Source organism: Dama dama, chromosome 19 (genome assembly GCF_033118175.1).
Source record: "Dama dama isolate Ldn47 chromosome 19, ASM3311817v1, whole genome shotgun sequence".
Classification (NCBI taxonomy): Eukaryota; Metazoa; Chordata; class Mammalia; order Artiodactyla; family Cervidae; genus Dama; species Dama dama.
The window spans coordinates 25,187,144-25,201,181 of NC_083699.1; the positions used below are offsets into that span (position 1 = coordinate 25,187,144).

At 42.0% G+C, this 14,038-nt stretch overlaps 1 protein-coding gene across 1 annotated transcript; it reads left to right on the forward strand.

The window, feature by feature from the left end:
• Positions 1-4,881: 4,881 nt before the first annotated feature.
• On the forward strand, positions 4,882-6,167 carry LOC133074249 (annexin A1-like). Its single transcript, XM_061168346.1, has one exon. The coding sequence runs from the start codon at positions 4,936-4,938 to the stop codon at positions 5,974-5,976; it is 1,041 nt and encodes a 346-aa protein (XP_061024329.1). The 5' UTR covers positions 4,882-4,935; the 3' UTR covers positions 5,977-6,167.
• The last annotated feature ends 7,871 nt before the right edge of the window (positions 6,168-14,038 follow it).

Sequence of the window (14,038 nt, forward strand, 5' to 3'; positions counted from 1 at the left end):
TGACCAGCCCCAGGTCCTTGCGAATGTCTTGGATGAGAAATTTCCACACATTGGTGGGGCCCGAGGGCCTGCCTGGCTTTCAATCCCACTTGATCCATTCTCATTACTCCAGCAGATCCCTGGGTCACCCTTGATGTAGCAGGTAGAACTGAATTTTTTGTAGACACTGGAGCTGCCTGCTCTGCTCTGATTTGGCCGGCGAGCCCCCTTTCCATCTGTGGACTATATTACAATGGGAGTTGATGGGCAGCCAAAGGGAGGGTGATTTACATCTTCCCTTGCTGCAGAATGGAGTCTATTATTATTTCTCACTCCTTTTTGTACATGCCAGAATGCCCTGTCACCCTTTGGGAGAGATTTGCTAAATAAGTTAAGAGCTAGTATATTCTTAGGACAGGGTGAAGTCCAAAGAGATAAAAAATCTGAGCAGAGAATGCATCTATTAGTAGTCCCAGATGATCCATCTGGTGGGCATCAAAATATTCCCCTAGACATCCCCCAAGAAATGAGAGAATATGTAGATCCTGCAGCTTGGGATATCCTGGTGCCAGGAAGGACAAAATGTATTCCTCCAATAAAAATAAGGTTAAGGCTTGAGAAAAATACTCCTGGAAGAGACAATTTACTTACAGCCTGAGGCTCTGAGGGGACTCCAACTGCTGCTCAGCAAATTTGTAAAACACGGACTCATTAGACCCTGCCAACCCCCTTGCAATATCCCAATCCTCCCTGTTCAGAAGCCTAATGGGAGTACCGGTTTGAACAAGACTTAAGAGCAATGAATAAGGCAGTCATCCCTATTCACCCACTGATGACAAACCCATACACCCTCCTCACCCAAGTACCAAGCAGAACCCAGCTTTTCTCTGTTTTGGACCTCAAAGATGTATTTTCCTCTATTCCCCTACATTCAGACTTTCAAGACCTTTTTGCCTTTGAATGAAGGGACCCTGACACCCTGGAGGATGCCCAACATACATCGATAGTGCTTCCACAAGGTTTTTGGAACATCTCCCATTTTTAGAAATGCATTAATTAGCAAGGGAACTGAGCCTTGAGAAGGGAACTCTCCTTCAATATACTGATGATTTATTGATAAATAGTGAGATCAAATAAGATTCAGATCAAAATACTATTAGGGTTCTCAATTTTCTGGCAAAAAAGGGATATAAAGTCTTTTCAACAAAGGCTCAGATCTCACAGCAATGGGTTCAATATTTAGGATTTGTTTTGACCCCAAGGACACAAGTTCTGGCCATAGATGGAAAAATAGCAATTATTGCATTATTATCTCCAACAACGGAAAAGCAACTCCAATACTTCCTTGGTATAGTTGGGTTCTGTCATATCTGGATTCCAAATTATGGCCTTATAGCAAAACCCCATAGAGGGGCCCGAGGGGTTTTTTATCTCTTTGGACTTCACCCTGTCCTAAGAATATACTAGCTCTTAACTTATTTAGCAAATCTCTCCCAAAGGGTGACAGGGCATTCTGGCATGTACAAAAAGGAGTGAGAAATAATAATAGACTCCATTCTGCAGCAAGGGAAGATGTAAATCACCCTCCCTTTGGCTGCCCATCAACTCCCATTGTAATATAGTCCACAGATGGAAAGGGGGCTCGCCGGCCAAATCAGAGCAGAGCAGGCAGCTCATAGAGAGTTTCTAAAGGGAAGTGAAAAGAAACCCTTTCAATGGATGAAGGACCACCAGCAGGGCTTTGAGACTCTAGAGACTGAATTGAGTTGAGACACCATCACTGGAACTTCCAAATGTGGGAGCCTGCACAGCACACCTAGATATGTGTTCACAAGAGGTCAGGGATAGCACTAGGAATCCTGATCCAAAAGCTAAGACTGGATCTGAGACCAGTGGCATACTTTTCAAAGCGACTGGACTCAGTGGCCCAGAGATGGCCAAGCTGCCTGTAGGCAGTAGCAGCCACAGCCCTGTTCATTAATGAGGCTTCCAAGTACATCCAGGGACAACACTTAGATGTGTTAACCCCTCATCAGGTACAATCTGTACTGGAAATCAAGGGACGTCACTGGTTGACTGGAGAAAGGTTAAAATGATATCAGGCCTTCCTAATGGACACTCCTGACATTAAGGTTGTCCCAAATCCTGAACCCAGCAATTCTGCTTCCAGCAGTCTAGAGTGGAGACTTATTGCATCACTGCAGAGAGACCACAGAACAAACTTACTCCAGCAGGTCTGATGAGCCTCTTGACAGCCCTGAGGTCGAATGGCTAACTAATGGGAGCAGTTTTGTAGAAATGGGAACCAGAAAGGTGGGGCATACCATAGTTCTTCTAGATGAAGTCATAGAATCCAAGACTGTCACCCGTCATCAGCCCAGAAGGGTAAACTAATTGCATTAATGACAGATTTGTAATTAGGGAAGGATAAATAATTAAATGTTTTTACTGACTCTAAACATGGATTCCACATTGCTACATACTCATGCTGCCACTTGGAACTAAAGGAATGTTAACTGCTAGAAATTCCCCCAGAAAACACGAAGATTTGATTCTGGCTCTTTTAGAAGCAGTGCAGTTCCCAACCCAGATAGCACTAATCCTCTGTAGGGGCCATCCCAGGGATGGGTTCTTTGTGGACCAAGGGATTAGCAAAGATGATCAGATGGCAAAATTAGGCAGCTAGATTTCAGAACCCTGAACAAGTTATGACTCTAGTGCTTTAGTGATTGGTCCCCCTGAACTCTGTGGCATCCCCTAATAACCCCAAAGGAACAAGAAAATACTAAAAATGGGGCTATGAGAAGGGAAGCACAGGATGGTATAAAAAGAAGAACAAGGTTCTAACCCCTGAAACCCAACAATGAAAACTCACTAAGAGCTTACATATGCCACCCACTGTGGGAGGAATGTACAATGGGACTTGATGCAAAAGTCAGCTTCAGGGGAGAGGTTTACAAGAGCAGTAAAAACAAGTAATGCTTGCTTATGATTTATGTGTCTGTAGCAAACCAAAGACCCATCTAATCCCCGCTTTGTAACTCAGGCCAATTCAAAGCCAAGGGACATATCTGGGGGAAGACTGGCAGTTAGATTTCATTCAAATGCCTCCACGATCAGGATATAAATATCTTCTGGTGTTTGTTGATACTTTCACAGAATGGGTTGAAGCCTTCTCCAGTCCATTTGAAAAGGCTATGGAAGTCAGTAAGTCCCTTTTTTAAAACATAATTTATTTTTGGCTATGCTGGGTCATCATCGCTGCATGGGCTTTACTCTAGTTGCGGTGAGCGGGTGCTACTCTTTAGCTGTGGTACACAGGCTTCTCATCGTGGTGGCTTCTCCTGATGTGGAACAGGCTCTAGGGTGCATGAGCTTCAGTAGTTGGGGCATGTGGACTCAAAAGTTGGAGTTCCTGGGTTCTAGAGCACAAGCTCAATAGTTATAGCTCAGGGGTCTAGTTGCTCTGAGGCGTGTGGGATCTTCTCAGATGAGGGATAGAATCCATCTGTCCTGCATTGGCAGGCAGATTCTTTACCACTGAGCCACCTGGGAAGCCCTGGTAAGTCGCTTTTAAAAGAACTAATTCCTTGGTTTGGACTTCCAAAGTCCCTCCAAAGTGAAAACGGTTCCTCTTTTATAACCAAAATCACACAGAGGCTTACACCGGCATAGACTATAAGCCACACACCTCTTGGCACCCCTAGTCTTCATGGAAGTTAGAGAAAATGAACCATACTTTAAAGTAAACCTTAGCAAACCTCCGCCAAGAAACTCATGATCCCTGAACCAGCTTGCTTCCTACTGCAGTCCTCAGCGTCCATGTCACCCCCCAGGAGTGTCGAGACCTAGACCATCTGCAATGAGCTATGGAGGCCATGTCTTACTACTGACATTCTATTGGGTGAGGATGTGAATCAGGTCCTAAGATATTAATTTAGGACAAGTTCAGGAGGCAGTCCAGGACTATGCCCACAAGACACTGCTAACTCCCACTAAAATGCAGAGGAAGGAGCAGTTCCTGCACAAATAAACCCCGGGGACCAAGTTCTTCTCAAAGCCTAGAAGGAGGGGTCCCCAAAACCAATTATTGCCAAAATGAAGAGCCTCTATAAAGCACTTTTAACCACCTCCCACTGCTGTCAAACTGCAAGGGATATCTAGTTGGGTACATTTGTCCAGACTCAAGCTTTTAATTTCAGAAACCCTGCAGGTCACAGCAGAACAACAATATACTTGTGAGCCAGTGGAAGACCTAAGACACCTATTCAAAAGACAGGCACCATCAATAGATAAGTAAAATGATGTAGTGGGTTGGCTCCTGTTTAAAAGCCTTAATGGGTCTTGGGGCCTGTCTTGTTGCCCTGGCTGAGGTGGTTCTTGACAACTGTGTGGTCCCTAGTTGCCTTCTGGCAGAACAAGGCAGAGTTTGTGCAATAACTAATACTCCCTGCTGCACTTGGATCAATGTAACAGGACAGGTAAAAGTTAATATTAAGGAAATATATACCCAGGGCAAGTGGCTTCCTAACTTTGGCAGGGGTAATATTGCCTCCCTTTTCTGGTCAACAGTTAAGAAGGTCCTCCCAAAGTTAACCTGGCCCCTTCCCTTTTTAGGCCCTTTCATGGCTATTGTTGTCATCTCCTTTTTAGCCCTTGTTTGTTTAACCTTTTGGTTGAGTTTGCATCTTTTAGACTTGAACAGTTTGAAGTAAGGCTGTGACAGCTCAAGGAATTCAGCCCATTTCAGTGGGAAGTGGCCCAGGTCCTTACAGGTCCTTGAAACAGTCAGCAAGGGACTTCCACTCCTCTAGGATGGGCTAGGGTCTGCTGCCCCTGTCCAGCAGGAAGAAGTTTCAGAAGAAGAGACCCTTACTCCCTTACCTGTTAAGATTAAGGATTTACTCTTTAGTTCTTTGTACGGAGGTGAAAAAAAACCAAAAAGATCCTTCAAAAATGGCAATGGTATCTGAATTCCTCAAGCAGGCCTGGTTTATTGAAAATGAAGAGCAGGAATACATTAAAACTGTGAAAGGATACAAAGGTGGTCCTGGGTCAGCAGTGAGCCCTTATCCTACCTTCAATCCATCCTCGGATGTTGAGGCCTTGCATAAAGCAATCACAGTTAAAGGTGTGGATGAAGCAACCATCATTGAAATTCTGACTAAGAGAAACAATGCGCAGTGTCAGCAGATCAAAGCAGCCTATCTGCAGGAGAAAGGAAAGCCCCTGGATGAAGTTCTGAAGAAAGCCCTCGTCGGTCACCTTGAGGAAGTTGTTTTGGCTCTGTTGAAAACTCCAGCCCAGTTTGATGCTGAAGAGCTTCGTGCTGCCATGAAGGGCCTTGGGACTGATGAAGACACTCTGAATGAAATTCTGGCATCAAGAACTAACAGAGAAATCAGAGAAATTAACAGAGTCTATAAAGAAGAACTGAAGAGAGATCTGGCTAAAGACATCGCCTCAGACACATCTGGAGATTATGAGAAGGCTTTGCTTTCTCTTGCTAAGGGTGACCGATCTGAGGAGCTTGCTGTAAATGACGACTTGGCTGATTCCGATGCCAGGGCCTTATATGAAGCAGGAGAAAGAAGAAAAGGGACAGATGTGAATGTGTTCATTACTATTCTTACCACCACGAGCTATCCCCATCTTCGCAGAGTGTTTCAGAAATACTCCAAGTATAGTAAGCATGACATGAACAAAGTTCTGGACCTGGAGTTGAAAGGTGACATCGAGAAATGCCTCACAGTTATTGTGAAGTGTGCTACAAACAAGCCAATGTTCTTTGCTGAGAAGCTCCATCAGGCCATGAAGGGTATTGGAACTCGTCATAAGACACTGATCAGGATTATGGTTTCCCGCTCTGAAATCGACATGAATGATATCAAAGCATGCTATCAGAAGTTGTATGGCATCTCTCTCTGTCAAGCCATCCTGGATGAAACCAAAGGAGATTATGAAAAAATCCTGGTGGCTCTCTGTGGAGGAAACTAAACATTCCTTTGATGATCTCAAGCTTTTTGATCAGAAGACTTTTTAATCATCTTTTCATTCCATATCATAGATTTAAATAGGAAAGTTTCTTCAGTAGGAATATAGTCTAGTAACTTCTTCCTGAAAAATATAGCCTATAAATCATTTTTTGTATTACAACTTTATAAAATAAAAACAAATTAAAAAAAAAATATAGTTATTCCAAACTATAAAACCCTATAAAGAGGTTGTTCTAGTAGCAATGCCTAAGAAAAATGTTTACCTTGCAGAAAATAAAATGATTTTACAGGACAAAAAAAAAAAAAAAAGATTAAGGATTTAGAGTCTCTCGGGGGGAATGAGACAGGCTGGGATCTGGGACGCTCTGCTGCAGTACTTGCACTGGATATACCTCAAGCAACAAAATATAAAGAAACTGTGGGACTAAAAATAACTGTGCCTGTGCAGTTGGGGCAAATTCTGGACAAAAGACTCAAAGAGACCAAAAAAACCTAACTGCCATTTTGAGGAGTGTGGTGCAAAAGCAGGGGGTCAGGAGCAAAAGCATGGGACTGTGCATGCCCCCTACACACAATACTATCTAAGGGATAAGCAAACTAAGTCACACCTCTGGTTAGACCCCTGGACACACTCCATCTAAGGAACAAACTCACTCCCACCTCAGAGAGGGAGCAAGCAAGGGAAACTTTTGTTTGTCCTCACTCCCTGCTGCCAAAGCAGGGGCCCAATAAAACCTTGCCTGAAAAAAAAAATCAATATCCCTTATTACTATAAAAATCCATACAGTACGGGAAAATGGAATCCAGTAACATAAAAATGAGTATAAACCATTGACAAATGATCTGAGGAACACAAAGTGGGTTCTGCTGCTGCTGCTAAGTCACTTCAGTTGTGTCCAACTCTGTGTGACCCCATAGATGGCAGCCCACCAGGCTTCCCCATCCCTGGGATTCTCCAGGTAAGAACACTGGAGTGGGTTGCCAATTCCTTCTCCAATGCATGAAAGTGAAAGTGGATTCAACATGTGATAAATTAGTTGAATACACATACTAATAAAGGACAAGTATGATCATCTCAATATACACATGAAGTATTAGACAAAAATCTAGTCTTTCATCATAGAAAGACTCAAAACAGGAATAGACAGGAACCTCTTCAACCTGATAGAGAGGATCTATGAAAAACCTATGGTAAACTGAAAGCTTTCCTCTAAAGATCAGGAACAAATCAGGGATGTTCACTCTTGTTACATGTTTTCAACATTGTACTGAAGGTTTTAACTATAATTATTAAGAAAAATGTAGAAGTATCCAAACTGCAAAAAAATAAAACTCTGTTTGCAGTTGACATGATCTTATATTGAAATCCTAACCAAAAAATTGCTAGTAAACCAATTCAGCAAGACTGCAGGATATAGTAACAGTCAATTGTGTGTCTATATACTAGCAAGATAAAATTATAAAATAATTCTATTTATGACAGTATCAAGAATTCTTAGGAATAAGTTTAATGAAAAATATAAGACTTGTACACCGGAAACCAGAAATCATTAAAAGAATGACTTAAATAGAAGACTATCTCTTGTTCATGGACTGAAAGTTTCAAAATCAAAATGTCAGAAGTTCTCAAGTTGACCTACAGATTCAATGTAATCTTCATCAAAACTCCAGATGCTTTAAGGAAATTGGCACTCCAATTTAAAAATCTATGTTGAAGTTTGGGGACTCCGATTAGCCAAAACAATCTTGCAAAAAACAAAAGTTGGTGGTCTCATACTTTCCAATTTCAGAAATACAGAAAAGCTACAATAATCAAGACAGTTTGGTAATGGCATAAGGATAAACACAGATACATGTGATAGAACTGAGAGTTCAGAAATGAACCCATATAACTATGATCAATTGAGTTTCAGCAAAGGCATTAAGACCATTTAATGGAGAAAGGACCATCTTTTGACAAAGCTGGGATAAATGAAAATCCATATGCAAAAGAATAAATCTGTACCCTTACTTCATACCATATAGAAAAAATAATCTCAAAATGGAATGACCTAAGTGTAAGAACTAATGCTACAAAATGTCTAGAACATAAAAGTTTCATGACCTTGGATTAGGCAACAATTTTTTAGATATGACAATACACATGATAAATTAGTTTATTAAAATTTTGAACCTTGTGTGCCTCAAGGACAAGAATGTAAAAACAAGGGGAGAAAACACTTGCCAATTATATATTCAGTCAGGGACTTGTTTCCAGAATATATAAAGAACTACTACAGTTCAAAAACAATCAGATTAAAAAAGAATTTGGATAGACATTTGTCCAAAGAAAATATGCAAGTGACCAATAAACACATAAGATGCTAGACATGACTACTCATAAATCAAAACCATAATGAAATATTACATTACACACAGGAACAACCATCATCAAGATGATAACAACAGACATGGTCATGGATGTGGAAAAATTGGAACTCTCATACATGATGGCAATGTAAAATGGTGTAGCTGCTTTGGAACACAGTTTGACAATTCTTCCGAAAATTAAACATGAAATTACCGTATGACCCAGCAATTCTACTCCTAGGTACATATCCAAGAGAAATAACACTTAAGACTACACAAAACTTGTAATAGCTAGATATCCAACTGATGAACAGATAAGCAATGTAGTCTGTCCTTACAATGAAATTATTTGACCATAAAGAACGTACTGATACATGCTACAACAAAGATGAGCCTTGAAAAAATTATGCTGAGTGAAAAAATTCAGACACAGAAGGCTACATATTGTATGATTCCATTTATATGAAATGTCTAGAGTGGGCAAGCTATGAAGACAAAGTAGATTAATAGTTACCACAACTGAAGTGACTGTTAATTGGGTAAGCCTCCTTTTGGGGGTAAAGAAAGTATATGAAGTGTGATAATGGTTGCATAACCTTGTTTAATATATTAAAAGTGACTGAACTGTATACTTTAAAGAGGTACATTTTATGTCAACTATCAGTTTGAAAATGGGAAAAATTAGACCATTTTTACTTACCTGGAAATATGTCACTGATAAGATAAAATAAATGTTAGCATAAAGAAGTATGAAAGGTTATCAAACTGTTGTAATTAATAACCTCAATAATAAAGTAGAAAAAGAGACTGAATTTTTTTTTTTAATAAACCTCTGTATTGTTTGACTTGCTGTGGATAGATATTCAGACATTTAGAGAAACAAGTAAAAATATGGATGCATAGATATGTTAAAACTGATTACAAAATCCTGGCATTTTAGCAGGTTTGACACTTTAAGCAAGTATTTAGCCCCTCTAGGCCCTAGTTTCTTTGCAGATGAGAAATGTTTGTCTGATCAACAAGGGTGTAGAAACAGACTCCAAACATCCCCAACCACCTTTATGTGAGGGAGCAAATTACAGGAGAGCTGTGAGAGTGGAAGAGAGGCACATAGGTTTTGCAAAACCTTCCCAAGTGATTCTTTTAAAACTCTGCCCCCCATTCTCTTTGCACACAGTATTCCTTAGTGTGAACCTTGCAGATTAAAAAGAGGCAAACAACCAAATATGAGATATTCTGACTCCTTCACTTGAAAGTCAAAGCCCCCACAAGAATACATCAGCCTTACTCTCTAGGACATGCTGACATGGAAAGGAAGAAGAGACTTTGCAATCATCACATGGATTAAGATCTCGCCTTGATCACTATGGTAGTTCACTTCTACTGTCTAACAAGACACCTCAAAACAGCGATTTAAATTAAGAGGCCCCAAGGTTCCTCTGCAGGAACAGTTTCTAGAAAGACAGAGCAGGGGATATTACAGGAAGTAAAGAATGAATAGTGACAAGGACTTGTAGGTAGTGAGGTTGGTGTGAAGAACAGGTGAGTACAGCCACTTGCCAGGGGAACAAGACTGCAGAAAGGGTGTGGTCAATCAGTTTTGATTTATTCACAGTAAACTAGGAAAAGCTTCAGCATTTGATAGACTCAAGTGAAGGTGCCGGTCTAGAGGAGGCAGCTGAAGGTACAAGAGAAGGCATCATCAGTGTAGCGATGTTCCAAGAGGAGAGAGAAAGGATGGGAACAGAGTTCAAGACTGAGGGACCCAGGCTTCGAACCAGAGAATATATGTCTTCATTTTGAGACATAAGGTGAGAAAATGATGATGGGTGCAGGTGGCACTAACGGTGGAGATGGAGGAGACGGGGATGAGAGAATTCCCACTTGGAGGGATCTCTACTCTTAGTGAAAGAAGGAATTCTCTTCAGGGAGTGAAAGGCCTAGAGGGATAGTTTGGAGCTTGAGGAGAGAAGACAGGGTTCAGAACAGAACAGCCCGAGCAGCCTTTGTGGAGATGCCTACCGCAGTCAGTGAATGCCTCTGGCAAAGATGTAACCCAAGGGGCGGTGTCAAGAAAGTGAATGACCAGCACTTTATGAGTGTTTTGATGATGTCACAGGAGGTCAGATCCTAGGGGAGAGAGAAGAATCTCCTTATGGATAGGTAGGAAGGGAGTGACAGGCACTGATAGTTTGAGTTTCACGAAGAGATGTGGCATGGCTTCATATCCTGCTCTGGTAAAAGTGGGAGCTAGAGTCAGCACCCCAAGTGCCAGGACCGTTAATAGCAAATATGGACTAAACAGTCACTGGGATTCCAGCACCAGGCTAAGCCTCTTATAAGCACTTTTTCTTTAGTTATCATAATCTTTTATAGAATATTGTTATTTCCATTTTACATACAGGGAAACTAAACTTTAGAAGTTATTTCTCTCAAGGCTATGGCGGCAGATTTTATTTAGAGAGACGGCTGCAACCACATCTCCCATCCTCCACAACGTGGCCTTGCCACCTCAGCCACAGTGCGTGTGTGCATGCACGCTCAGTCCTGTCTGACTCTTTGTGATCCTGTGCACTGTAGCCCACCAGGCAACTCTGTCCATGGAATTTTCCAGCCAAGAATACCGGAGCAATTAGTTGTAAAGAAATGGTTGCCATTTCCTTCTCCAGGGGATCTTCCCAATCCAGGGATCAAACCTATGTCTCTTGTGTCTTCTGCATTGGCATGCAAGTTTTTTACCAGCTGAGCCACCAGGGAAGCCCCTTCAGTCAAAGGGCAGAGTCTAATTCCCCTACCCCTGGGGTTGTGACTGCTTTTACCAACAGAGCAATGACTAAAATGACTGACTTTCAAGGTTTCATTATAAATGCCATGCATCTACCACCAGCCTCCATTGGAACACTTGCTCTGGCAAAGGACAACCACCAGCTAAGAAGTTTGCCATCCCAAAGGCCACTATGCTGGAGCATCCCCTGAACATGACCAAGCTCCCAGGGGACAGCCCCCATCTGGCTCTCATATCTGGTCCAACCTCAACCTTTCAGATGATGGCAGATCAGGCCAACATCTCAGCGCAACCTTAGGAGACCCCAGACAAGATCTACACAGTGCAGCCCTTCCTGAAGTTCTGTCCCTCAACGTGAGGAGCAAAACAAAAATGTCCTTTCTTTACAACAACTTCTAGGATAATTTGTTACACAGCAACAACAATCAAAATAGCCTCACAACATCACAGAGCAACAGAGCTAGTATTTCCCTGCAAGCCTGCCTGCCTGGCTCTGGAGACCAGCTGTTCCTGGCTTCCTTTTAATATTCTTTCTTATTCTTGTCTGTAGCACAGGTTCTTCCTCAGACCATATATGGACAAATGCTTGACCTACTTCTAGACAGATGCCTTCTTACCTCTGTTTCTCCTCCACTTCATAGCAAGTTTACACGATATAATGGATATAATGTGTCATTGTCCACCACTTTTAAAACATAGCAATGGTTATCAAAACCTTTACCATGTTATTGCTAAATAAATCTTCAATCAATTATATATTATTTTAATGCTTTGGCAAGTCAAAAAACTTTCCATTTTTTAGGCTTTAAAATGACAATGTCTTTCTTTCATAAATATTAACCAGAAATTATATAATACCTGAGTCTTCATGCTCCCCCTCTGGATTTCTGCCATGCATATTCAACTTGAGGCCAAAGACAAAGTAGACATTGGGTTCATAATGATCTGTTATGATTGAAAGAATCATGAATTAAATAGGGTTGGAGGTTTAAACGTGTATAACACTTAGATCTTACTCTGTTTCCCTTTTTAATATTACCACCTCTTAAAAAAAAATAAGGCATTGTTTTGAATGATCTGTCCATCCTGAAAATACCTGAGTCAGACAGAACATGCTAGAAATCAAGCAGCCAGTTAAATGTCAAGCAGAAATGAGTCAATGTGCCCTGTGTTTCATTAGCACCACCCAGTGAAGTCACAAACACTGCCTGAAATGAAATCTAAGCCACACCAAAATCATGAGATCTGTGGATGCATTTGTTTTCCTCTTGAATTTTAAAGGGCTGAGTTGTTATTACTGAACTTAGTTAGAGACAAGGCTCTCCTTGAGTCAACAGTGCCTTTTTAAATATCATTTGTTCAGTACCTTCGTTTATACTGTTACTCCCTTGTCACTAGGGTCTAAATGGGAAACTTATCTTTGTATCGAAAGGGAACAGAATCTTTTGCTCAAATACTTCACTCCCTTCACTACTTCATTACAGCTCCATCACTAGATTTCTCCTCTAATATTCCAGAGCTATGCCCCTCAAGTTGACAGGAGCCACTGGTACACCCTTCCTAGAAGATGCCCTTCTCATCAAGGCTGCTCATCTTCAGTGGGCGCCTCACCTGAGGAATGATGTTGTGTTCTCCTTTGTGTGTTAACTACTCTGGAAGAGTCAAGGGTCTGGAGCCCACATGAGCCACCTGAGACCAGGGTGATGGCTTTACCACATCAGCAGTATCATCTAGCTCTTCCTCTTCACATTCCCAATTTTGTTCTTCTTCTATTTGTCCCCTGTACCTGCTAAGATAAGAGCAGACTTATAAACATACTATGAAGAGTAGTAATATATTGTGAAATAACAAACATACATCACTCGATAATCATAAATAAACTAGGTCTTAGAACAGTCACACATCATTCCAAGGCCCATGTTTTATTAGTTGATGTTTATTACTTTGCTAGCTGAAGATTTAGGAACAGACTATCACAAACAATGTGAATCTGGAGGTTCCATTTTATCTAATCTGAATATAACAAAGTCAGTCTTGTTTTGCTTCCAATTCTGCAAAAATGTCTCTGGCTCCTGGATACCAGGTGTTGGGCCACACTCCATAGAGGTCTGCAAGACCTGTAGTTGCCCAATCTTGAGACTGAAGAAAGAGCCCAGATATAGCAACAGGAACATCAGCGGTTTTTTGGACAGGGGATCTTACATGTCTAAAGACAAAGGTCCTAGAATGACATCCCACTACGCATGACAGACAGCAGGTAAGGCATGGCAGCAGTCTCTGCTACTTAGAGGATTAGGCTCAGTTTATAGGGGGAATTTCTGTTGATGGGTGGGGCTGTGTTCCCTCCCTGCTTTTTGACCTGAGGCCAAACTATGGTGGAGGTAATGAAGATAATGGCACATCCTTCAAAGGGTCTTGTGCAAGCACTGCTACACTCAGTGCCCCCGACCCTGCAGCAGGTCACTGCCGACCCACACCTCCACTGGAGACTCCTGGACACTCACGGGCAAGTCTGGGTCAGTCTCTTGTGGGGTCACTGCTACCTTCTCCTGGGTCCTGGTGTGCACAAGGTTTTGTTTGTGCCCTCCAACAGTCTGTTTCCCCAGTCCTGTGTAAGCTCTGGCGGCTCTATGTTGGGGTTAATGGTGACCTCCTCTAAGAGGGCTTATGCCATACCCAGGTCTGCTGCACCCAGAGCCCCTGCCCCTGTTGACCCGTACCTCCTCAGGAGACACTCAAACACTCAAAGGCAGGCCTGACTCAGTCTCTATGGGGTCTCCTGGTGTGCACAAAGGTTTTGTTTGAGCCCTCTGAGCATCTCTCGTGGGTATAGGGTTTGATACTACAGGGGATTTCACCCCTCCTACCATCTTTTTGGGGCTTTTCCTTTGCCCTTGGACATGGGGCATCTTTTTTGGTGTGATCCAAC